The 24,817-nt window shown below is 44.6% G+C and overlaps 1 protein-coding gene across 1 annotated transcript in view; it reads left to right on the forward strand.

Moving 5' to 3' along the window:
• The window catches only part of PARD3B (par-3 family cell polarity regulator beta), a 589,898-nt gene that overhangs the window by 214,045 nt on the left and 351,036 nt on the right, over positions 1–24,817 (forward strand). The window contains exon 4 of the mRNA XM_024206395.2: positions 20,262–20,371. Coding sequence (XP_024062163.1) covers positions 20,262–20,371 — 110 coding nt within the window. The remainder of the gene's footprint in view (positions 1–20,261; positions 20,372–24,817) is intronic.

Below are 24,817 nucleotides of genomic sequence, written 5' to 3' on the forward strand. Positions count from 1 at the left end.
GCATATCATTTTCTGTTAATGAAATGACAGACTTTATATGAGCTTGTATTGTCCAGGAGGGTGCTGGGGAGTACAAGATGCACATTTCTGGGGGAAAGTCTGGGGCTGGGTGTTTGCTGGTGTTGCCCAGCAGTGTAATTAATGAGTAGCTGGTTATAACACTCATACAGACAGAGCTGTGAGTAATTTACATGCTGAAGGCTGTGTGTGGGCAGGCCAGGAGTGATTGCTCTCACAGCGAAGCAGTGTAAAAAGTCAGCCCCAGCTGGAGAATTGAGGGGACACGGCTGTTTAACGTCCAGATTGTACCCTGGGTAATGTCACACTCAGTAAGGGAAAGAAGCTCTGTCTGGGTTATAAGAATGTGAAGGATAATGATAGGGAGAGCTGTAAGGATTTCACTCCGCTTTGTGCTACTGCAGAATGTCTGTTTTACAGAGCACTTTGTGCTGATCTAAGGGTGTTCAGAAAAGAGAATTTAAGCCAAAGGAAGTGTTCTGATTTGACATGAAGATTACACAGCAGTGCAACTCTGTTGGCATTACTCGTATGGCTTGTGGTTCCCTTCCACTTCTGCACCAGCTATGGGGGCATCATCCTGGCAAACAGCAGCACACTATATTTTCCCAGTTTGCCCATTGCCTTTTTAATAGAACCCTTCTCTGTCTTTTTGGGGACATACTTCAGGATAATATCTACCAAAGGAAGGAGAGTCTGCAGAAGTGCACGTACAGTTATTGACCTGCGTCTGCTGTTAGTTCCTGAACCGCTATCCTATTGGCGATCTGCAGAAGTGTATAGGCAATTACTAATCTGCCTCTACTGTACTGTCTTTACCTAGCGCCACCCCTGATGCCCACAGTCCACCTTATATTCATTACTCCTTCTCCCAAGTTGGCAGAATCATCCCACAGCCACTCCCCCTCACACCACAGGCCCAGGGGACATGCATAAGTAGGGAAGGCTGTTGAAAACATATTACAATCTGCAGGCTCACCCAAAGGATGGGGTGCTAACATTAAGTGAACTCCTGTCTGTGTAGGAAGAAGATAGGGTTACCATCCGTCCGGGTTTCCCCGGACATGTCCGGCTTTTGGGTCTTTAAATAGCCGTCCGGGGGGAATTTGTAAAAAGCTAAAAATGTCCGGGATTTCCCCCCGGACGGCTATCTAAAGACCCAAAAGCGGCTGACAGGGCAGCCGCGCCGGATTGAGCCGCTCACTTGGGGCCGCTCCGGCAGCAAAAGCCCCTCCCCCGCTTCCCCTGCAGCTTCAGCACGCCGGTAGCAAAACGGGAGCAGGAGCTGTTTGTGCCGCTACACCCAGAAAGCCACCCCCCTGCCCACGGCAGCCGGCCCTGATTGGCCAGCCCCGCTCCCTCCCCCGTGGGGGGGCGAGTCAAGAAACAGGGAGCAGGAGGGTTGGATGGGGTGGGGGTTCTGGGGGGACCTGTCAGGGGGCAGGGGTGTGGAGAGGGATTGGGGCAGTCAGGGGACAGGGAGCAGGACGGTTGGATGGGGTGGGGGTTCTGGGGGGACCTGTCAGGGGGCAGGGGTGTGGAGAGGGATTGGGGCAGTCAGGGGACAGGGAGCAGGGGGAGGGTTGGATGGGTCAGGGGTTCTGGGGGTGGCCTGTCAGGGGACAGGGGTGTGGAGAGGGATTGGGGCAGTCAGGGGACAGGGAGGGTTAGATGGGTTGGAGGTTCGGGGGGGGGCAGTCAGGGAACAGGCAGCGGTTGGATAGGCGTGGGAGTCCCGGGGATCTGGCGGGGGCAGGGGTGTGGATAGGAGTCAGAACAGTCAGGGGACAGGTAGGGTCGGGGGGTCTCAGGAGGGGGCAGTTGGGGACAAAGATAAGGGAGGCTTATATAAGGGGTGGGGTCCCGGGGGGTGATTAGGGGCAGGGGTCCCGGGAAGGGGCGATCAGGGGACAAGGAGCAGGGAGGGTTGGATGGGTTGGGGGTTCTGTGGGGGGCAGTCAGGGGGGCGGGAATTGGGAGGGAGTGGCTAGGGGGCGTGGCTACACCCCCACCCCAGAGTGTCCTCTTTTTTGAAAGTTCAAATATGGTAACCCTAAAGAAGAGAAGCTCCAGGGTTGAGATGTTCAAAGAACTCTTGTGCGCATCCCAGGGGAGGGCTAAAAAGACAGAGGAGTGGAGGCAGGGGTTCCTGGAACAAGACAAAGAGGAAAGAGAAAAGGACAGAAAAATGGCTAGATCCTCACAGGCACATCTGCTGAGGATGGTATTGAGGCAAACACTCCTCTGGGCTGTTTTCTGATCAAGGACTGCACCACAGCTGAGGCATGCCATGTAGCCCTCTACCTCTGAAATCTCCACATTCTAGGACACACCATTCACTGCAACAGTGCCCAGAAAAAGGGCCTTTTGGAGGCATTCTACACCACAGAACAACAAAGGAAAACAGGAGACAATGGGAGTTCTCACCTACAAGAGGCTCTTCTATTGCCATCCCAGGATGCAGAGAGCGGTTTTGAGTGCCCTGTGTGCATACATTTGTGACCTCAGAAGTGTAAAATTGTTTTCACGCTATTCTTTACAATTTCTTAAGGTTGTTTGCTTTTCAATTTGCACATTACGTATGTGTAATAATATTTTTGTAGTACTCTCAATGTTTAAAATGTTGTATTTATTATTTATTAAAATTCATTGAAAATGTCTTTGCAGTTATGGTTCTGCATCTAGAACAATTCATTAGTGTCTAACTCCACTGCACCAATTCAGTAAACAATTCATGAAAATGTTCACCTGCACGTGCAATATAATAAAATCCACAAGTATACTCTGAAAATTCGTGCATATATGAGAATCCTCACCTGTTGCATAACCAAAGCTTTGCAGCACTGCATATACAGTACACATTGATATGTGTGCAGTAATCCTGATTTATTCTTTACCTGCAAGCATGTACATTGTTCACAAGTGAGCCGCTAGCTTCAAATTTAGAGCACAGTGCATTCCTGACTGTGCCTCTGAGTTAGTTGCAGTATGCTGTAGAGGCATCTTCTCTGGCTGATGAAAACATTTAGCAAGCTTGCCACCCTTTTCCTCCCATCCATGTTCAAGGCTCTCCCCTTTTCTCACAAAGGTTGTGTAAAATACAACAAGCAGCTATCATAAGAGGCAGATATTTCTCATCAGCCTCCAGCCTGGACATTCTACCTTTGAATGAATGTTCCAAATGCACATTCCGCTGTCTTTCTGCAGATACTCAGGGTTTAGTTCTTCCCTCATCCAACTGTCCGGTAAAAGGCTTTTTTAAGACAGGAAAGAAGAGGGTAAGATGAGTCTCCCAGAATGACTAGAGGAATCGCAATGCCATGAATGTCTATAGAGACCATGGGAGAAGTCCAGCTTGTGACAGCAAACAGTCCAGAGTTTCTAAAGGTCTTGGTATCCTGTACCTTTACAGTCCACCCTGCATTAATAGTGGTGAACCTTCTGCAGTGATCAACCAGGTCTTGCTGCATCATGGAGAAATAGCCTTTTCTGTTTCTGAACTCTGAGGCATGGTGTGGGGGGCAAAGAATAGCCGTGCCCCCCCCCAATAACCCCCAACAATGCCAAACCATTAATAAAGTCCTGTGTATTGTCCAGCCTTATGACCTTTATTGGATAGCATCTTCTTGACAAGAATGCACTCTTCCTGGACAACAGCCTTGATGGTTGATCTACTAACACCAAACTGGTTAGCTACTGACTGGTAGTGTTCAGCTGTGGCAAGCTTCCAGACAACGAAGGACACTTGCTTCTCCAGGCTGAGGAGAGCTCTCACATAGGCATTCTGCTGCTGCAGCTCCCAGACAAGTGCTGCACAGATTTCCGGGAAAGTGTCTTTTGATACCTTGCAGAATTGCAATCACTGCTGGTCACCCCAGGTCTGCATCGTTATCCCATCCGACTAGTCAAGCCCCAGAACAGCAGTCCATCAGGTGAAACTGCTCCAGGAAAAAATGTAGGAGAAGTGATTGCTCAACTTCAGCCGCCTCCTCAGGTGCCCTCATTGCCCTGGTTCTGATTTCATCGCACAACTTTAGATATGCTTGCAACAGCCTGTTGATATTCATCACCATGAGGTCTGCAGATCTTGCCAATGTTTCCTCCATGTTGCCTGACAGTACTTTAAAAATGGTGCTGGCTTGCAAACTCCAGATGGATGATGGGAGGAAAGGAGAGTAATCAGGGGAATTATTTAGTTTGAGCTGAAGCCACTGAATTCCATTGCCTTTTGGGAGGAATACCACAATGCGCAGTGAGAAAAGTCCCAACATTTATGAAGCACGACGACAGTGCAATGCACTATAGGATGTCTGACCAGAATGCTAAATGCTGATTTTGAACCATCGCTGTGCTGTGTGGCTGCAATGATATGAGGCAAATGTACTTCACTTGCGAAATGATGTGGTGCGCATGCATGGCTTGTGCAACAGGTGTTGCAGATCACATGACATAACATGGATACACCAAAAAGTAAGTTTCAAGTTTAGACAACTGCCTACAATCAGTAGTGATTCAGTAAAGAAGAATTGTCCCTCAGAGGCACCAATCTATACACTTCCTCAGTGGAGCATTAAAAACAGCTGCTCCACGATGACTGAGGTGATTGTAGGCCTTGATATCAGTCTGCATCTGGCAGATGTAGTGATTTAACCAGGATCTATTCAAACTCCAAATTTTGGTACTGAAGATAAAGATCTCTTTTAAGCATGGTACATTAGGGAGAAAAAAATGTCTACAAGCAGCGCAGTTACTGGTAATTCTTCTGTAAATGTGTAATGCCGTAAGATAAGGAGGCATTAACTTCGTTTCATGCTGATATTTCAGTTCTGAAGTTTAAGGGTCTGGATTAAATGTACTACTGAAAATGTAACATCCAAGATTCTCGTACTAGTAGGTAAATGTGTGAACCCAAGATGATATATTTTAAAACGTTCAATCCCTTAATAGTTCTATGATGTGCCACTCTAAACACCACGGTACGAATAAGTGACGGTCACGTTAACACCACCCTATGCCGAAAACCCACCGACGCTATGCCTACCTTCATGCCTCCAGCTTCCATCCCGGACACACCACACAATCCATTGTCTACAACCAAGCGCTGAAGTATAACCGCATTTGCTCCAACCCCTCAGACAGAGACTAACACCTACAATATCTTCACCAAGCATTCTCAAAACTACAATACCCTCATGAGGAAATAAGGAAACAAATCAACAGAGCCAGACATGTACCCAGAAGCCTCCTGCTGCAAGACAAGCCCAAGAAAGAAACCAATAGAACTCCACTGGCCATCACCTACAGTCCTCAGCTAAAACCTCTCCAATGCATCATCAGTAATCTACAACCCATCCTGGACAACGACCCCTCGCTTTCACAGGCCTTGGGAGGCAGGCCAGTCCTCGCCCACAGACAATCTGCCAACTTTAAGCATATTCTCACCAGCAACCACACACCGCACCATAGTAATTCTAACTCAGGAACCAATCCATGTAACAAACCTCAATGCCAACTCTACCCACATATTTACACCAGCGACACCATCACAGGACCTAACCAGATCAGACACATCATCACTGGTTCATTCACCTGCACGTCCACCAATGTAATATACGCCATCATGTGCCAGCAATGCCTCTCTGCTATGTACAAACTGGACAATCCCTACATAAAAGGATTAATGGACACAAGTCAGACATTAGGAATGGCAATATACAAAAACCTGTAGGAGAACACTTCAACCTCCCTGGACACACAATAGCAGATTTAAAGGTAGCCATCCTGCAGCAAAAAAACTTCAGGACCAGACTCCAAAGAGAAACTGCTGAACTTCAGTTCATTTGCAAATTTGACACCATCAGCTCAGGATTAAACAAAGACTATGAATGGCTAGCCAATTACAAAAGCAGTTTCTCCTCCCTTGGTTTTCACACCTCAACTGCTAGAAGAGGGCCTCATCCTCCCTGATTGAACTGACCTCGTTATCTCCAGACTGATTCTGGCCTGCATATTTATACCTGCCTCTGGAAGTTTCCACCACATGCGTCTAACAAAGCGGGTATTCACCCACAAAAGCTAATGCTCCAATATGTCTGTTAGTCTACAAGGTGCCACAGGACTCTTTGTTGCTTTCTAAACAGTGAGAACCCCAAAGACATTTGGCTGTGAATGTATAAATCATAGGTGCAATTACTGTGTTTTATAAAATGTAATGAATGAAAATAAGTAAGTGTTTTATAATGTATGCGACAGGAAAAGATCATGGTGTTGAACCTTCTTCCGGCACCGTTAAAAACAAATATATAAATAAAAGGCAGTGTTTTTGTTAAAGCCTCTTTAAGATTTTACTTGCACTTGCTTTTTCCTAATATGAGAGAAACCATTTCACTTTATGGGGTAGGGTTGCTTTATGAATTAATTCAAACTGGAGCATACAAAAGGGTTCATACTTTAGAAATGGATTTACTTCCATTTGGAGGATTGGATTGAGTCAATTGCCTGATTGTTTGCCTAGTCCCAGTCTGTTAATCTAATCCTTGTACCCATGAGAATTTAAATATCACGGTGATAGGCACTCTAAAAATACCTAAGACAGATAGTCAAACATCTTAAATTATATAGATAGCTGCTATTATGAGTAATTAAAATTGGCTTTAACCTAAAAAGTAGAGGTGCATTACATAAGAGAAAGTGGCATAGCTTTGTAATGAGGCTAGCATGGACTGCCTACTGAGAGTTACATTTTAAGTACATGTTAGGACAAATGCACATTGCCTCAGGTGATATTAAGTAATGAGACTGAAGGCTGAGTGAATTTAACTATCCTAGTTAATATGCACTGTCTTAAAATGCACTGACTGACTGGAGTATCTCTTTGATTGTAACATGAAATTTCTGTAGAAAACTAAGGAAAACAGACCTATTTACTGGATACTAAGGGGTATAATATGTTACTGACAACCAAACTGGAGTTCTAATTGTATCTCGGGTTCTTATGATATTAAATAAATTGTAGCAATGCGCTTTCCTGGATTAAAAAAAAATCTTATTTTGTAATGCTTGCTTTGTTTTCAGTGCTTGGGTTGATTCATTATAGAACCAGTTTAAAAGCCAGTGTGAGTCCTGGTTTGTATGGTTGTTACTGTCTGTTTAGTATGCCAGATATTTTTCAGTCAATAATTATCCAACTACACTGAGACTGCAGTTTCAGACTTATACGGTGGTTTGTATTTTTGTGTACGTTCAACACTGGATAAAAGTTTTGAAATTTGAGCAAAGGCAGTTGTTCTAAAATGTCTAGGGGTGTGTGTGAGAGAGAATTTTTATTGTCTGCTGTAGAATATGTAATGCATAGCCAGTCAAAAGAGTAATTGTCATTGGAATGACTTCTCCAATTGACAATTTGATACACACTTGATGGGCAGCTTTTTCCCATCACAGTCAGCCTTTTAGTGTGCAGGAACAACATTTGAAATTATGACTTTAATTTTGTAGATGGTTTATTACAAATCTCCTTCCATCCAGTTTATGGTACTCAATCCAAGCATGTATGCTCACTTCTGTAGTCATTCTTCCTTTTTATTTGAACAAACCAAGACAGAGGTGCTGACTCCATGGGTGTGCTCCGGGGCTCAAGCCCCCATGGAAAAAAAAAGAGGGTGCTCAGCTCTCACCAGCCACAGCCGTTTAGCGGGGCTGCCGATCAACTGTTTGGCAGCTGGCTGGAGGTGCTTGGGGGAGGATGGAGAGCTGCGGGGGTGGGGCTTCGGGGCAGGAGACGGAGTGGGACGGGAAGCGGCGGAACAGGGGAGGGGGGTGAGGACGGGACCTGGGGGAAAGGGCGGAGTGGGGGTAGAGAACCCACTGGGAAAAATAAGTCAGCGCCTGTGAACCAAGACACAATGTATTAGAGAGTTAACACTTGCTAACATGATTTAACCATAGTATTAGTATTTTGTACATTAACATTACTTCTCTGGGCTGTTTCATCCCAAACTAGTGGTGTAGCCACTTGGTTGTATTCCCAATAACCAATGACAATAAAACTCACTTTCAAATTCACCGTATGTGATTTGATATTCACCTATCCAGCACTATGTTGAGGTGGACAAATGCCACAGTGGACCAGTACAGGAAGTGGCCAATGATCTCCGGGGACAAGGGCTGAAGCTGGCCCCACAGTACCTACGTGCAACATCAAGCCTAGAGGAAATAAAAAGGGAGGAATCAGGTTTCAGAGCTGATGCAGAGAGAAACTAGACATTCGGCTGAGCAATCGAGAGCAAAGAACTCGAAGGGTATGTCTACACTGGCAGAGTTTTCTGCCACTAAGAGTTGTGGGAAGGCAGAGGGGATCATGGGGCATCCTGGGTCCTGTCCCAAAGATGCATTGCTTTGCATCTCAGCTATCCCTGTGCTTCCGTCTGCATTTGGCACTGTCTTCCAACAGTTTGTGTACTGTGTGCTCTGCCTCTTGGGTCTGCAGGAATGGATCCTGTACTGTCGACCAATATGCTGCTTGCTCTCAATAACACGTCATGAGTGGCAGTGGAGTTATTCCTTCAACTACAAAGGCAAGAGGAGTTCGACATTGATCTTGCCACACGTAGTAGATACGACACGAGATTGCTTTTGTGCTTGGGAAACGAACACTGACTGGTGGGATTACATTGTCATGCATGTCTGGGATGATGAGCAGTGGCTGCAGAACTTTCGGATGAGGAAAGCCACATTCATGGGACTGTGTGATGAGCTTGCCCCAGCAAGGACACAAGAATGAGAGCTGCCCTGTCGCTGGAGAAGCACGTGGTGATTGCACTGTGGAAGCTGCTACCGATCAGTTGCTAACCAGTTCGGAGTGGGAAAGTCGACCGTTGGACTCGTATTGACTGAAGTCTGCAGGGCCATTAATCTCATCCTGCTCTGAAAGACTGTGACTCTGAGCAACGTGCATGACATTGTGACTGGCTTTGCACAAATGGGCTTCCCTAACTGCTGAGGGGTGATAGATGACACGCATATTCCAATTCTGGGACCAGACCACCTAGCCACCGAGTACATTAATTGGAAGGTATTTCTCTATGGTTCTCCAGGCGCTTGTGAATCACCGTAGGCATTTCACAGACATTAACGCAGGCTGGTCCAGAAAGGTGCATGACGCACACATCTTTCGGAACACTGGTCTGTTCAGGAAGCTGCCAGCAGGGACTTTCTTCCCGGACCAGAAGATCACCGTAGGGGAAGTCGAAATGCCCATTGTGATCCTGGGAGACCCTGCCTACCCCTTAATGCCGTGGCTTATGAAGCCATATACTGGGCACCTTGACAGCAGCAAGTAGGTTCAACAACAGGCTGAGCAAGTGCAGAATGACTGTTGAGTGCTTTGGGCCAATTAAAGACTTGCTGGCGCTCTGTGGCTTCGTTCTGGTGCACCGCGTTCTCCTTTTGGTTCCTCTTCTCGCTGTCCCGCCACTCGTTCAATTCTTGTTTTTTTCGTCTGGGGAGTGCATCATGACCGCATGCAGAAAGTCCTCTTTAGTTCTTCGTGGCCGCTTTCTGATTCTGCGCAGCCGTTCAGCTGGCGATAACAGAGGGAGGCTGGGCTCCCAAGGTCCTATCTGTGAATCCAAAATGCACCATTTTACGGAAGCAGTATTTGCAACACAGAGACCACTGATTCAGTGATTTAAAACACAGCCACTATTCACATACATGTCACTAGCTGGCTGACCCCAGGCAAGCACACATGAGCCACAAGACCCCCAAAATGGTGAGTAACCACAGGGGCAGGGGAAATCAGTGTCCCAGGACCGTACTGTACACTGGGCATGTGGCTCTTGGGGAGAGCCAGTGCTGTAGGGGGGTCTGTGTTCATTATGGAAGATATCTCGCTGCTGAGGGTGAGCAAGGAATCAAGGGAAGGTCTTCTCCAAGACGGCAGCTTCTGCCCTGGCCCTTGTGCATCTCGCCTGTGTGCAGCAATGGTTGCCCCCTCCCTCCCCCCGAGTGATGACAGAGTGGCGCGGGAAAGTTACCCTTAATGGGGCAAGGCACAAAGCAGCTCTGCCAAAGAACCTGCAGCAGTGGATTGCCCAGTATCTCCATGAGAGTTGCATGGAGATCTCTGGGGCAGATTCCTGTGAAATGAGGGAGTCAATCAACACCCTGTTCCACCGCTCAGACTAGGCATGTGGTGGTAGGCACATCATACAGACACAAGCCTGCTTTCTGTAACCCTCCTGCCCCCAACAACTCGCTTCTGTGATTCCCAAAATCAAAAGCACTTACCAGGGGCCTCCTCTCCTGTTTGCACTTCAGAAAGCTCTGACAGCTGTGACTGGCTAGCCTCCGCCGGGGTAGAGAAGCGCTCCTGACTGCACGCATCTCTGACCTCAGAGTTGTCCTCTGCCTCTGTGTCCCCCTCCACATCCTCATCCAAGATTTCCTCCTCCTGGCTCGGTCCACTCTCGACTGGCATGTGAGCCACCGAGGTATCCACAGTGACCTTTGCAGTGCAGGTGGGGTCTCTTTGTAGAACCGGCAGCTCATGGGCACAGCACCAGAGCAGCAGTTTGCCTCCCGCGCCTTGTGGTAGGCGTTCCGCAGCTCCTTCACTTTGACCCTGCACTGCAGTGTGTCCCGGTCATGACCCCTTTCTGTCATGCATCATAAAATCTGTCCATAGGTGGTATAATTCCTACGGCTGGAGCGCAGCTGGGACTGGACAGCTTCCTCTCCCCAAATGCTGATGAGGTCCAGCAGCTCGGCATTGCTCCAAGCGGGGGATCGCCTGGTGCATGGAGCAGCCATGGCCATCTGGAAAGATGCGCTGAGACTACTGCACGCATCACCGAGCAAACAGGAAGGGGACTTTCAAAATTACTAAGGAATTTAAGGGGTGGGGCTCATGGTTGGTCACCTGAGGGCAGGGCAGTAGAGTTCAAACCGATGACTAGAGAGGTGAGAACAGGCATTGTGGGATACCTCCCAGAGGCCAATAGCAGTGCTGTAATAGATCAGGGTGTCTACACTGGCACCGCGGTGCTGTAGCCCTGGCGCAGAAAGTATACACCTCTCATCAGGGTGTGTTGTGGTGGTGGTGTTTTTTTAACAGCGCTGCAACTGCACCGTTTCTGCGCACTAAGTGGCTCGGCAGTGTGTACACCTCGGGAGTTACACCGCAGAAAGCTGTTTTAGTGCGCAGAAACTTGCCAGTGTAGATAAGGCCTCAGAACAGGCAACTTTGAGCTTAAGGCTTGGAACAGACTGTTGTGTTATTGCTCACTTAGTTTCCCTAAAGTCAATCACTGGGAAAAGTGGTGAGTTTGAGCCTACACAGGGCATGTGAACTGTGCCTTAGAACGGAGGGGAAAGTAACCTGTTTAGTGTATGCATTCATATCTCATAAATACATTTGATGAACTTTTTCTAAAATAAAAATAAAGTAGTGCTTAAATGTATTCTGTATGGAGATATTTCCTCTGACGTTGTATTTATCCAAATGTTTCAGTTATTTATTGGGCTCAAATAGCAGAACTGCTCTCCTCTATTTTCCCAATGTAATTAATTTAAAATCTACGTGTAAAAAAGGCTGTGGTTTATACCATATGCTTGTTTCAACTATTATTTCAGTTTAAAAAAAAAAATTCTTTCCAAAACATAAGGATTAGTGGAAAATGTATTGTTAACAGTGAGTCTCTGTAGATACTAATCCTTTGGCAAGGTGCTGCTAGTTAAATGGAAAATGATTGATCTACATTGCTTGAAACTAGATAATACACAGTTTACTTTAAGGGAAAGATCGCAGGGCGTTTTCTTATCAGCCTTGTCAAAGTTTAAATATATAACAATAATGTTGACACAGCCATATGCACATTAGAGCCTTTAACATGCAATAGGATGCTGAATTTTTGGTTCTACATTAAAATTATAGAGTGGGGGAAACTCCCTGCATTAATTGAGGTTATAAAATATGGTCACAGGGGGGCATTTACAATTTTAGAGGTGCATTTGAATTTGTCATCTGGAATTTATGAATTTCACAAAAGATGAGAATACTTTCAGTTCTTGAACATAAATTTGGGGGTTTTACAATACCACCAAATACTTTACCTGCAAACAATAGTGTTTCTAGATAATCTGATTACTTGCCCTACCAAGAAAAGGATGTTATGCGTTTTGGCATTCAAAGAAAGAACTGCATTGTCTATCTGATCTTATATGGATTATTATAATAAATATTCAAAGCCAATGCCACAGCATAAGTAGAATAATATAGAAATATAAGGTAATAAAAAGAGAGCAAGGAGGAGGAACCCTCCGCCCCCTTAAATAAGACCCAATAAACCAACAAAAACACTTTGTTCCCTAACTGAGGTAAGGAAAAAGATGATAGAACTGCCTATCTTTATTTAAAAAAAAAAAGTGTCCAGTTATCTAAAATAGACCGGCACTGGATGGAAAAAAAATGATGGTGCTCAGTATGTTTTATCAGTGTTCGGAGGGGAGATGATAGTGAATACACTTAAGATATGTATGTGTAATGGGCACACACCATGCTTTTACTGTATGTATTATCAAGGTACCATTATCTATATACACAGTTTCCTAATTATTCCTTATCGCTGGTTAGAGAGTATATTTGTATCACTATCAGAAGGTCCATATTTTTTTCACAAGCATTGACAGCTGGTTTGCACTGGAGTTACGTGAGTACTGTACAGCTAGGTTTGGAAGGATTCAATTTTTATTGGTAACTGTCGGTAAACATCGATTTCACCACACACGCGCACAAACCTATGAAAAAATATTTCCATCAGTAATAATCAAAATTTACAGATAGGCAAAGTAAGAAAAATGCTGCTTGAGAATTTATTAAAATTTTATTTAAAGATATTTATTTTGTATATGTTAACAATTTGTTTTAACAATTCTAAAGCTTTAACTTTTTGAATCTCAACATTTACTGTCATTAAATAATTGTTTAACCTTCCCCCCATAGGTTTGTGGAACTGTGAAAATTTAAATAGATGGAAATCTAAAAATAGCTTTAAAATAAACATGGATATTACCCATTGAATTTTTCCAAGCCTATGTACATCCTTATTACAGTTCTTTAATTCTTGTTAGCTTTCTCAAACCGATTTTTTTGTTAAGTTTATCGTGTAAAAGTGACAATAGACACTTGATTTCCACACTATTTGTCTCTTTCACAGGGTAGTAGCCAGTGACTTAGTAGGAATGTATTTTTATGAAATACCTGAAACAATAAATGACCTACCAAAATAGTACCTGGCTTTCCCATGGCTGGCCTTTAATTGCAGAAAACAAATGGCCTTGGCTTTATTTATTGCAATAAGATGAGATTAAATAAATGCCACTCATTGGGTTCTGATTCCTTTCTGTGGCTTTGTTTGCATGCCGCTTAGCTGGGAAATAGTTTTTCAGATACAACTGATCCTGGCATATGACATAGGTCCCCAAACTGTGGGGCGTGCTTCTCTAGGGGGGTGCAGAGGAATATCCAGGGGGGCGTGGCGGGGCCTGGGCCAGCCCCAATGGGGGGTGAGTGGGAGCACCACTCAGCCCTCTCCACCCCCAGCTCTGCTCTGGCCCAGCCCTGGGCCCGTCCCCATCCCCAGCCTCGGCGCAGCTCATTCCTGGCCCAGGGCTGGGAGCAGACCACACCTGGCCACAGGCCCAGCTTCCAGCCCCTGCCCTCCCCCCCCCCCCCGCTGCGGCCCCTCCCTCCCCCCCCAGCCCCCTCTCCGAGGCTGCGTGGGGGCAAACACAGGGTAAGGAGAGGCGCCACCCTCAAAAGTTTGGGGATCACTGGCATATGATGCAAGTACAGTGTGGCACTGAACTGTTAAGACTATAATTATCTCACACAAAATATATATATATATTTCAGATTCTTTACCACTTACGTGTACTGTAGCTTTTCTTGATCTTTAACCTCTTATTCCGTGAAATGAAGAAGAAAATGGAACGCAGCCAGTGCAACCATCAGTTTTTGACTGTTTTTCCTTAGGTTCATAATCAAGGCTAAAACCGTACACTTTTATGGGAGCTATTCTTATTACTGGACCAAATGACCCAGGCCATAGAAGCAGCAACAGTATAAATGATGTATCTTCATCTAGTGTAAGCATGGTTTGTGAACCATGAGAAAATGCAGTTTGAGAGAGTGGGAACTACAGGATTGACTGGGTTTATTTCTCTGTTGCAATTTTCCTTTCTTATTTTGTTGGATTCAGTTTGAGGTTGATGTTGTTTACCAACCTTTATAACGTTGGGACTGGTTTATGAGAGTTCAGTGGTAAATTTGCCCATGTAAGTAGAAATATAAGCTAAATGTTGAGTTGATGCAAATTGGTGATATGTTCAGTGTATGAAAGGAAGAAAACAAAGTAATAACTGCAGTAGTAATGGAGTATAGATAGAGCTGGGTGGGAATGTTCTGCAAAAAACTCTTGAGTTGGAACATGCTGATTCATCAAACTGAAACTGTTTGCAGGAAATGGTTGGCTTTAACAAATCTCCCAATTTGAAATAAATAAATAAATAAATAAATAAATACATTGTTGAAATGTCCCGTTGTGATGTTTTTGAAGCGAAGTGTTGTTTTTGGGTTCAAAATTACTTTTTGTTTTGGAATTTCATGCCAAGAAAGGTAAACATTTTTAAAAGGTCAAAATATAAATGAAATGGTTCAGAATTATCAAAACAAAATGTTTTAATTCACACAATCCAAAAAATTTATGGATTATCAGTTTGTGAAAAATTTTGAGATTTTTTTTGACTTTTTGTCCCGATTCAGGACTGGAAAATTTTTAGAAATTTTGAAAATTTTTGCAGGATGGGAAAACCATTTCCCTCCCACCTCGTAAGCAATGGGCCTATTATACTGTTATGACATGAGTCATGCACCAGATGGCACTGTTACAAAGTATTTTTACTTAAGATGGGAGCACATATGTGAGCACCACTCAACCTTTTGAAGGAATCCTTGTACTGTATTGTTAGTTTTTTGATTGGGTTTCTTTTGGGGATTAGCTGTTGCAAGCAGCAGGAAAATTTGCCTTCTGCCTTAATATCATCAAGAGTGTGTCTATACTACCCGCCGGATTGGCGGGCAGCGATCGATCCAGTGGGGGTTGATTTATCGCGTCTAGTCTAGACACGATAAATCGACCCCCGAGCGCTCTCCCGTCGACTCCTGTACTCCACCACCGTGAGAGGTGCAGGCAGAGTTGACGGGGGAGCGGCAGCAGTTGACTCACCGCAGTAAAGACACCGCGGTGAGTAGATCTAAGTACGTCGACTTCAGCTACGTTGCGTTCAGCTGAAGTTGCGTAACTTCGATCGATTTCCCCCCTCTCCCCCGCCCCCCCAGTGTAGACCAGGCCTAATTCTTGGGGGCAAAGCTGTTCCTGGAGTACCTAGCACTGGTGTCTGAGCTGAGATTTCTGAAGTATTTTAATGGGAAGAGGTCTCAAAAACAGAGGCTGTGGGTTGAGTAGAGTAGGGGAGACCACCTTGCAGCAGCCAAAAAATTAAGGAAAAGGTAGAATAACAAACACACACTGATTCATCCTATTAGCCAAGAAGCTGTTGGATGAAAGACAGAATGTCCCTTCTCTCACCAGTCTTGGGAGATTAGAGACTTCAAATATGTTAGTTACTAGCCGGAGACTGATATGGAAGATGGGGAGCCCCTGAGCAGGGGTCCAGGTACAGCAACTTGGTAGGGACACTAGCACCTTCTACTTTCACAGCACTTAGGTTTAAAGGGAGTGGTGTTGGCCCCTTTATGTGGGCATTGTTTTTGGACAGTAGGCCAGCCCATCTTTTGTGCATGTCTTTTGGTTGATAGGTTAACTAGCTATTAATTTTCAGATAAACTTTCTAAGGCTTGTGAGTGATTAGATAAGTGGGAGGGATGGGATGACAAGGAAAAGACGAAGCAGTCACAGAAGCCAATCCTAAAAAGGGAAACCTTTTTAAATTGCAGGGGGTGTGGTTTTGGAAGGGGGCATGACCTAGGGGGTTGGGGCTGGTGTTTTTCTCCCCCACTAACAGGTGTTGGGTAAATTCTTCCCTCCCTGCAAATCTTGATTTGTGACCCTGAGAGGAGGGAGTCATGAGGTTGGGATAGTGGCCTTTAAATAGGGTGACCAGATGACACAACTGAAATAGCGGGACGCAGGGGGGAGGAAAAAAAATGGCGGCGGAGCAAAAAAAAAGCCTGAGCGCCCCCCCGGGCACGCCTCGTCTCCACCTCCTCCCATGCAATCCCGTCAGAGTGGTGGCCCCGGAGTTGGGGGAGCAGGGGCTTTCACAGTCAGGGTCCGAGGCAAGGCTTTCGCAGCCCCGCTCACACCTGACCTATCCCTCCGCGCAGGTTCAAGTTCCAGCTATGCACTGGGGAATGGAGTGCAGCGGCAGCAGAGGCTCTGCGTGATTTTACAGCGCACGCTGTGCGGTGCCCGAGAGTCTGCGTGCACTGAGCTGGCTTATGCCCGCTCGGGTCCCGGCTGCTTCCGCCCCAGGGCCGGGGCGCACCTGGCGGAAGTGAAACCCCAAGGAACCGGAGTCCCCACGCGGGCAGCTACTGCACCCCCATCCCCACCCACCGGCACGTAGGGAGCCGGTTCCCCAGGCCGGACCCGGGGCTGCCCCCCTGCAGGTACCGCCCCGCCCTCCTGCCTGTGCTCGGGCCGGGGCCAGGCCGGACTCACCCCGCTGTCCCCTGGCCTCCTCCCTCCAGCGCTTGCCTGGGAGAGAGGAGGAATGCGGCGTGCTTGGGGAAGAGGTGGGGATTTGGGGAGGGATCCAATGGGGCAGTGAGGGGGCGGGACCAGGGCGGGGATTTGGGGAGCTATCCAATGGGGGAAGAAGGGGCGGAGTCGGGGCGGGGGTGGGGCACGAGCTGGAGCAGAGGGCAGAAATTGCTTGTTTGTCCAGTGTCCCGACCAAACGTTGGTCGGGACGCGGGACAAACAAGCAAATATTGGGACAGTCCCGATAAACATCTGGTCACCCTACCTTTAAAGTATAGTTGTGTTTTTAGCTTTCCTTTTAAAAAGTGTATTGGGTGGAGTTGGAGTAAGAATCACAGAGTTTTGGAAGATACTAACAAAAATACCAATCTGACACTAGCTTTGGTAGTTTAGAGAGAGAGATATCTTTCTTCTATGGTGTTTGCATTACATGAAAAGGGAATGGGCGATTAGAAGACACCAACTGATTCAAATTGTAATGTCTCAGGAGTTGTTTTGAAATCATTACAGAAGAGGAGAGAAAAAGGAAATTGTAGACAGCTCTTTCGAAACTGCCTGTTCCTACAAGGAAAAATTTTCTTTTAAAGAATAGGTAGCTTATCTGAGCAATCAAGGAGTGGCTTGTTTTTTCAAGTCTGAGTGCTTTGAAGCTGTTGGGCTTGGCTATAAAATAAATGTTTCACACACAATTTTATCAAGACAGTTAGTTAATCTACAGTTAGGTTTCAGCTGGCATTTCCATTATGAATCCCAAGTTTCAGGTTTAATATTTGACTGCCATCTGACAAACTATCAATATACAAATGATCAGCTACCATATTTTTATAATTCAGATAATTATCTAGTTAACTACTGTTGTGGTTCTTGAGGTTTAATATATTTTATTATTTTATTGATTGAGAGTCCTATGTCCTGCAGGATTCCAGAACGTTGACTGGCAGGGCTCGCTCACAATAGTTTCACTTTGAATAGCCCGACATCAGTTACTGCTGCACAGCTGAATAATACTTGTAGAGAGAGTAAGAGATAAATTGAGACATAGGCAAAGGAGGAAGGTAATTTCAGCTGAGATTTGAAATAAATTGAATCAGTGGGGCAAAGTGACATAGTAAGGTTAGTCCCGACATCCAAAGCTTGTGAGGAGAGTGTGGTATGCTCATGATGGTGAGACTGAATGAAGGGACAAAGAGGTTAATGCTGGGTCACCAAGAAAGGGTATGGAGAGAGACTGGGTCAGTGAGAGAACCTGAAGTATATCTATGGAGGGCTTTTTAAAAAAAGAGGGCCAGTTTGACTTGGCAGTGAGGTTGTTTGAAGATGGGAGTGATGTGGATGTACATACTTCTCTGCACATGGGAGGAGGCAGGCAACTGCATTTGGCACATGCTACAGGTTAGCTGTCATTTGGAGAGGCCACAGAAAAGGTACTGCAGTAGTTGAAGTGAGAGGAAATTAAGACATGAGAGATGTGGGAGATTGAGAGACTATCAGAGTCCAGGATGATGCCAGGTTACGGACCCTGCAGTTAAATGGAAGGTTAAAATCAAAGGAGATAAGAGTTTTATGTAAGATTGAGGATGTTTCTTATGCCCAACACAAGCTCTTTTATTTTGAGATATCTAGCTAAAGGAAGTTGAGATGAAGATGTAGTTTGATTTAATTTGTAGAAGATGTAGTTTGTAGCTTGAAGGCTGGCAGAGAAAGTGGATGGATTAGAGTTGGAGGTAAAAATGTGTACACGTAATATCGTTAGTATTAAAATATTAGTTAAGGGGAAAAGTAAAGACAGGATAACCAAAAAGGCAAATGTGCCTATGGATAAAATAGAGCAGAGTTCTGAAATTTATGGAGTACAATAGAAGAGGGGTCTTGAAACATACATAGAGTTGTCACCGAAGGTAGGTAGGAATGAAACCTTCACAGGAAAGAAACAAACATGGAGTCTGTCCAAAAGGGACTGAATTGGCTAATTGCAGTAACTATGCTTAGGTCAAGGTTAGATTAGGAAGGAAAAGTAACTTTCATAAGCAGAAAGGTGTGTGACTAATTTTGTGGAATTGAGCAGATTCTGTGCTATTGGTAGACCTGAAATTGGTCCAGAATATTAGTGTCAAAGGTGTCTAGAGAGAGGAGGAAAGCCTACTGTCTCAAGCACTTTGCTAAGGAAGGGAAGATTTGCGATATGACAGGTTAAAGAAAAGTGGTAAAGTTACAGGACAAATGTGAACATGATGTTTGGAATAAACACCAAACCGGGTGGAATTTAATGTCACAAAAATATGTGTACTGATATCATTTTGGTCTTCTGTGGTAACCCCAGATAGAGTGCACTGGCAGTCATAAAGGCATGAATAACTTTGGTGAGATCCAAATCAGAGAGAAATGGCTGCAATAGGTGAGCCAAGTGCATGCATGCAGATAGATAGATAGATACAGATATAGATATAGATATAGATATAAACTGCATTTGGCCACAGATGCTACCTTAGAATCCAGGCACAAGTCGGGGATCAAGAAGAACTGCCAAGGTTGTGAAACTTGTTGACGGAAGGTCTAGGCATGCTCAGTAATGTGGAACCGATACTGCTACTGCTACAATAGATGTAGATGCTTGCTTCTGCCTAACCACCACCACCACCTCTGTTTTGTCTGGACTGTGTCTGTCAGCTTCAGGCCCTTCCTGAGTCAGGCATGGGAAAGCAGAGAGATGTACCATTTAAGTCTCGTGGAAACGAGACTTAGAAAGGTATATTATTTCTCTGCTTGTGGCATTGCAGCCCAAATGGCCTCACATGCATGTTGCATAGGGGACTATAATCTTTCAGAGCCTTGCATAAAAAGCTTGCAACAGATGAGTAATTGCCCATACTGCTTTGGGATACCTTTGATGAAAGGAGAGAACTACTGAAATGTGATCCGGAGATCCAATTCTACCAAGCTAGTGTCTGTAGTAAAACAATAAAATAAAAGCTGGCCTGAGACATGAAAGGCTGTTGGTACATCTGAAAATGTCAGCCTGGACACCTAACCTCTATTTATCACTAGAAACTGACAAAACTAGCAGTCTTTGTACCCTACGGGGTCATTCCTTAAAGTGGGCATATGGTTTCCATATTGGAATGTGATTCTACATATGGCCATAAAGCCCTGCAGTGGTTATTTTATTGGTTTTGGAAGAATGTCACTTCCCCCTGCTCGTCAGCATTTTTTTATTTTAGCGTACGTGTGGTCAATTTAGCGTTGCCATTGTGGAAGATTGTGCAGTTGGGTCTATGGCTTTTGTGATGTCTGTAGGTCAGTGGATAATACGTGACAGAATGCGATCAGATTGAATAATTTACAGGCACCTATAGAAATAATAAGCTTGTATGAAAAAGTAAGCTGCAAGTCTTTTGAATTAGATTGCACAGAGCTTTACCCTGAAGCTCTTTTGACTCAACCTTTTATTTTGTCTTTTAGGCACACCGCTGCTAGTGAGGAGAAGCAGTGACCCAGCGCTGGGCCCACCTGCTGGCTTCCACCCAGGTGTTGCACACCCCACCGACAATAGTCTGAAATCCGTTGTGGCTGTAAGTATCACGTCATTTATGTTTTTAAGAAGGGTGAAATTTGTTTTTACAGTACTTGCATATATAGCTTTGTTTTGTGAACTAAATTAATTTGTCCTTGAAACAGGGGTGTCAAGCTCATTCTATGGAGAGGGCTGAATTCTATTTACGCTCTGTCAGAGTATAATTTTTGGATTATATAATATCCTCAATTCACAGTGAGTCTCTTCTCTTATTAATGGGAGATTTAAGTAAAGAGTGAGACTAGACTATGACTTTTGTGCAGTAGCTGAACTTTTAGTAATTCTCCTCATTCATTATTTGTTCAATACCATATAGTCCAATTCAGCATCACTCAGTGGCAAAATTCTCTTTTTTAGGACCACCACAGTTTGTATCCTTTGTTTTTTCTTCATCCTCCTTTCTTTCTGTGCTTTCTTTCCTCTTTCCTTCACTCTTCATTTCTTTCCTCCTGCATCATCCAGTCACCAGTCTCCGAGGCCTTCACTTCACCCACTTCCTGATTTTACAAACTATTTAATTGCTGATCACTTTAATGTTGATATAGCTGTTCTCATTAGGCATTCGTGCTAACATACAAATAAGATTAATGGGATGGCCAGGGAGTTTATACCTCACTGGACCATTGTTTCAGGCTGTGTGCAGATTCATGAAAGCAATACAGTTCAGTTACAGTTGGGTCACATTTGGAAGGTTTTATTTGCAAATATAAGGTAAAAACCTTTTTTTAAACATAAGACTAGATTCTGCAGGATGGGTCACATAAATATATCATGCAGGAGAGAGTCAGTGTGTGGGCCTGGTTTTTGCTCACAAACCTCAATGGGCCTGATTCTGCACTTCTTTACCTTTTGTTATATGCTGGTGTAACTAATGAGTCACAGCATTATATAACTGAAATAACATAGTAGAGAATCAAACTACATATGTAGTAATGCTATGTATGCTACTCTTAATTTTGCAAATGCTGCAGACTCACACTGTATATTATCTCTTTTACTGGATATTATTTACCTGTCCATTGTTCCTGTTCATATGACTAACTCTTTTTTTACGTCCTATTTTCTCATATGCATCCTAATTTATAGAGTTGCTGTGTTGGTTATTTGCAAAGTAGTATGGTTAGAGTGTGCCAGAGATCCTCATGTATATAATATCCTAGTTCAACACTCTACAAGGTCAATGTACTAATTCAGTTGTCAGTTCTTTTTAAGCTGAGAGTTAGATTTTCCTTGTCAGATGCCCATTGCCAACAGCAATGAATTTAAAAAGGGTCAACTTAGTTGACACACGAGAATTCTCACCGCTTTAAAACACCTTGTTTTGTTTGAGTCCTTGAGTGGCCTGCAAAATAGGCACAGTGGTACATAGTACCATCTGCACCATAGATGGTTGTCAGGGCAAGCTGGTAGTTTGGGCAGCTGAGTAGGGGCAGTCATCGCTTTTGGCACATGGGGAACCCTGGGAGACAGTTTTAGATTGTGAGGTAAGCACATTTTTGAATATTTCTGTTAAAATCACTATCAGTGAAATAGTTGACAATATTAGAATTCAAATTATCATCTTTTGGGTTGAAGATTTAACACCCAATTGAGGTGAATGGGGCAGCTCACACCTCTCAGCTATTCTGTAGACTCATAAAGGGTTTAACTATACCAGACCTAGCTACATCGCTCAGGGCTGTGAAAAATCTCTGGTACGTAGTTAGGTTGATCTAACTCCCACTGTAGATGTAGCTAGGTCAATGGAAGTATTCTTCCGTTGACTTAGCTACTGCTTCTTGGTGAATTTACTGCAGTGACAGAAAACCCCATTCTGTTGCTGTAGTAAGTGTCTAGGCTACAATGGTATAGCTGGAGCTGTGCTGCTGACGTGTTTGTAGTGTAGCCATACCTGTGTCCGTTCATATATTCAGGGTTTTCTTTGCAACCATGAGGGCTAGAAAGATTATTTCTTTTTAAACGTAAAGGTGAGATTCTGGAGTAAAGCTTTGTAGCGAATGTGAATTTCGTGGCATTAAAGAATACATGGGACTCCTATTTCCCCACTTTCTATAGATGGGAGACACAGAATGACTTGAATCAGATCACACACAAGATGCCTCTGTGCCTCAAACACAGGACAATCGCTTCCATTATGGGTGCAACAAGAAAAACCAAACACCTAATAATAGTGGGGAAGGGCATCAGATTTTTAAATATCATCTAATTATTGCCTTAAAATCTCTTCTGGTGTCAAGAAGACAGAGAGGATAATGGTAATGTTTTGTGATATAAAAACATGTCTAGTATAGTACTTAGAGAAGCCTCTTTTTGTTGCAGCAGCACTAACAAACCCCATTCCTAGAACTTGCATAGTTAATAGTGCTGATGCTTTGTCAAAAAAGTTATTGAATTAAAAATCGTTATTAGCTAAAGATTGTTTTAGAACACAGGGAGAAAAAAAATCAATCTCTGGCAAACTGAAAAATGCAGTATCAAAAACTTACTTTGAACATCTGTAAGATCTTCCAAATGTATGCTAAAAAATTATTTTAACAAAAATTACATTGGATTTCCAACAGCAGAAGACAGAACAAATTATCCTTTCCCCCCCATATAACATTAATTTAATTTAAATTACCTTCATGAATGCAGAGCCAAAGGTAAATTACATCTGGTTATCCGTAACAGATGATGCCAATTTAGAACAGTGTGTGTAATACAAATAAGTATACATGTTCATGGCGCAGCTGACTTTCCTTAAAGCTTTACATTTATAATTGTGGTTAACTTTTAGATTGGTTTATGCTGACATTTGAACTGAGTAGAGAGAAATAAAAAGTTAGTGTAGAATATATAGTTCAAAAAGTTGTATTCATTTGCTATATGGATATGTATTTACTAACACAACATTCTCTCTCTACTGTTACATTGGCTTACAAATATATTTCCAGATCTTGAGAGGTGTATTATCATCTGAGTTCCAATGGAAGTGAACACTGATTTGGCTTACAAAGAATACACTACAAACAGATATGAGAGGATATTCTAGAAAATAAAATAACTAGGGTTGTCGATTAATCTCAGTTAACTCACACGATTAACTCAAAAAATTAATTGCGATTAAAAAAATTAATAGTGATTAATTGCAGTTTTAATCACACAGTGAAACAATAGAATACTAATTGGAATTTATTAAATATTGTGGATGTTTTTCTACTTTTTCAAATGTATTGATATAAATTACAATACAGAATACAAAGTGTACAGTGCTCACTTTGTATTATTTTTGATTACAAATATTTGCATTGTAAAAATGATAAAAATAGTATTTTTCAGTTCATCTCATACAAGTGCTGTAGTGCAATCTATTGTGAAAGTGCAACTTACAAATGTAAGTTTTTTTTTGTTACATACTGCACTCAAAAACAAAACAATGTAAAACTTTAGCGCCTACAAGTCCACTCAGTCCTACTTCTTGTTCAGCCAATCACTAAGACAAAGAAGTTTGTTTACATTTACAGGAGATAATGCTGTCTGCTTCTTATTTACAATGTCATCAGAAAGTGAGAACAGGCATTTGCATGGCACTTTTGTAGCAAGCATTATGAGGTATTTACGTGCCAGATATGCTAAACCAGGGGTCGGCAACCTACGGCACGCGTGCCAAACACGGCACGCAAGCTGATTTTGAGTGGCACGCTGCTGCCTGCCGCGGTCCCAGCCCCACTCAGCGCGCCCCCCCCCCCCACTCTCCCCTGCAGGGGCAGGAGGCAGAAGCTTGGTCCTGCGGCAGCCAAGCTTCCACCCACCCCCACTTCTTCCCCCAGCGTGGTGCTTTCCTGCCCCATCTCCTCTCCTTCCCTGTGCCAATCAGCTGGTGGCCCTTGCAAGGGGGAGGGGAAGGAGTGGCAGCGTGCTCGCTGCTCCGTAGAGGAGGCAGAGAAGAGGTAGGGTCGGGGCCTTGGGGAAGGGGGTGTAACAGGGCATATCCCTTCCAGCCCCCTGCCATGAACCGCTCAGGGCAGGGGGCTGGGAGCACCCCCAAGAGCCGAGCACCCCAGCCCTCTGCCCTGAAACCCCCCCACACACCCAGCCTTCTGCCCTGCACCTCCACACACCCCCACTGTCCTCTGCCCTGAACCCTCCCACACCCCCAGTCTTCTGCCTTGCACCTCCACACACCCCCACTGCCCTCTGCCCTGAACCCTCCCACACCCCCAGCCTTCTGCCTTGCACCTCCACACACACCCCCAGCCCTCTGTCCTGACCCCTGAACTCCCCCCGCACACACCCAGCCTTCTGCCCTGCACCCTCCACACACCCCCAGCCCTGACCCCTGAACCCCCCACCCCCAGTCTTCTGCCCTGACCCCTGAACCCCCCCACTCCCAGTCTTCTGCCCTGCACCCCCCCATGCACCCTAGCTCTCTGCCCTGACCCCTGAACCCCCCCACACACCCCAG

This window comes from Terrapene carolina, unplaced genomic scaffold, assembly GCF_002925995.2.
Source record: "Terrapene carolina triunguis isolate 2854851 unplaced genomic scaffold, T_m_triunguis-2.0 Scaffold62, whole genome shotgun sequence".
NCBI classification, from domain to species: Eukaryota; Metazoa; Chordata; order Testudines; family Emydidae; genus Terrapene; species Terrapene triunguis.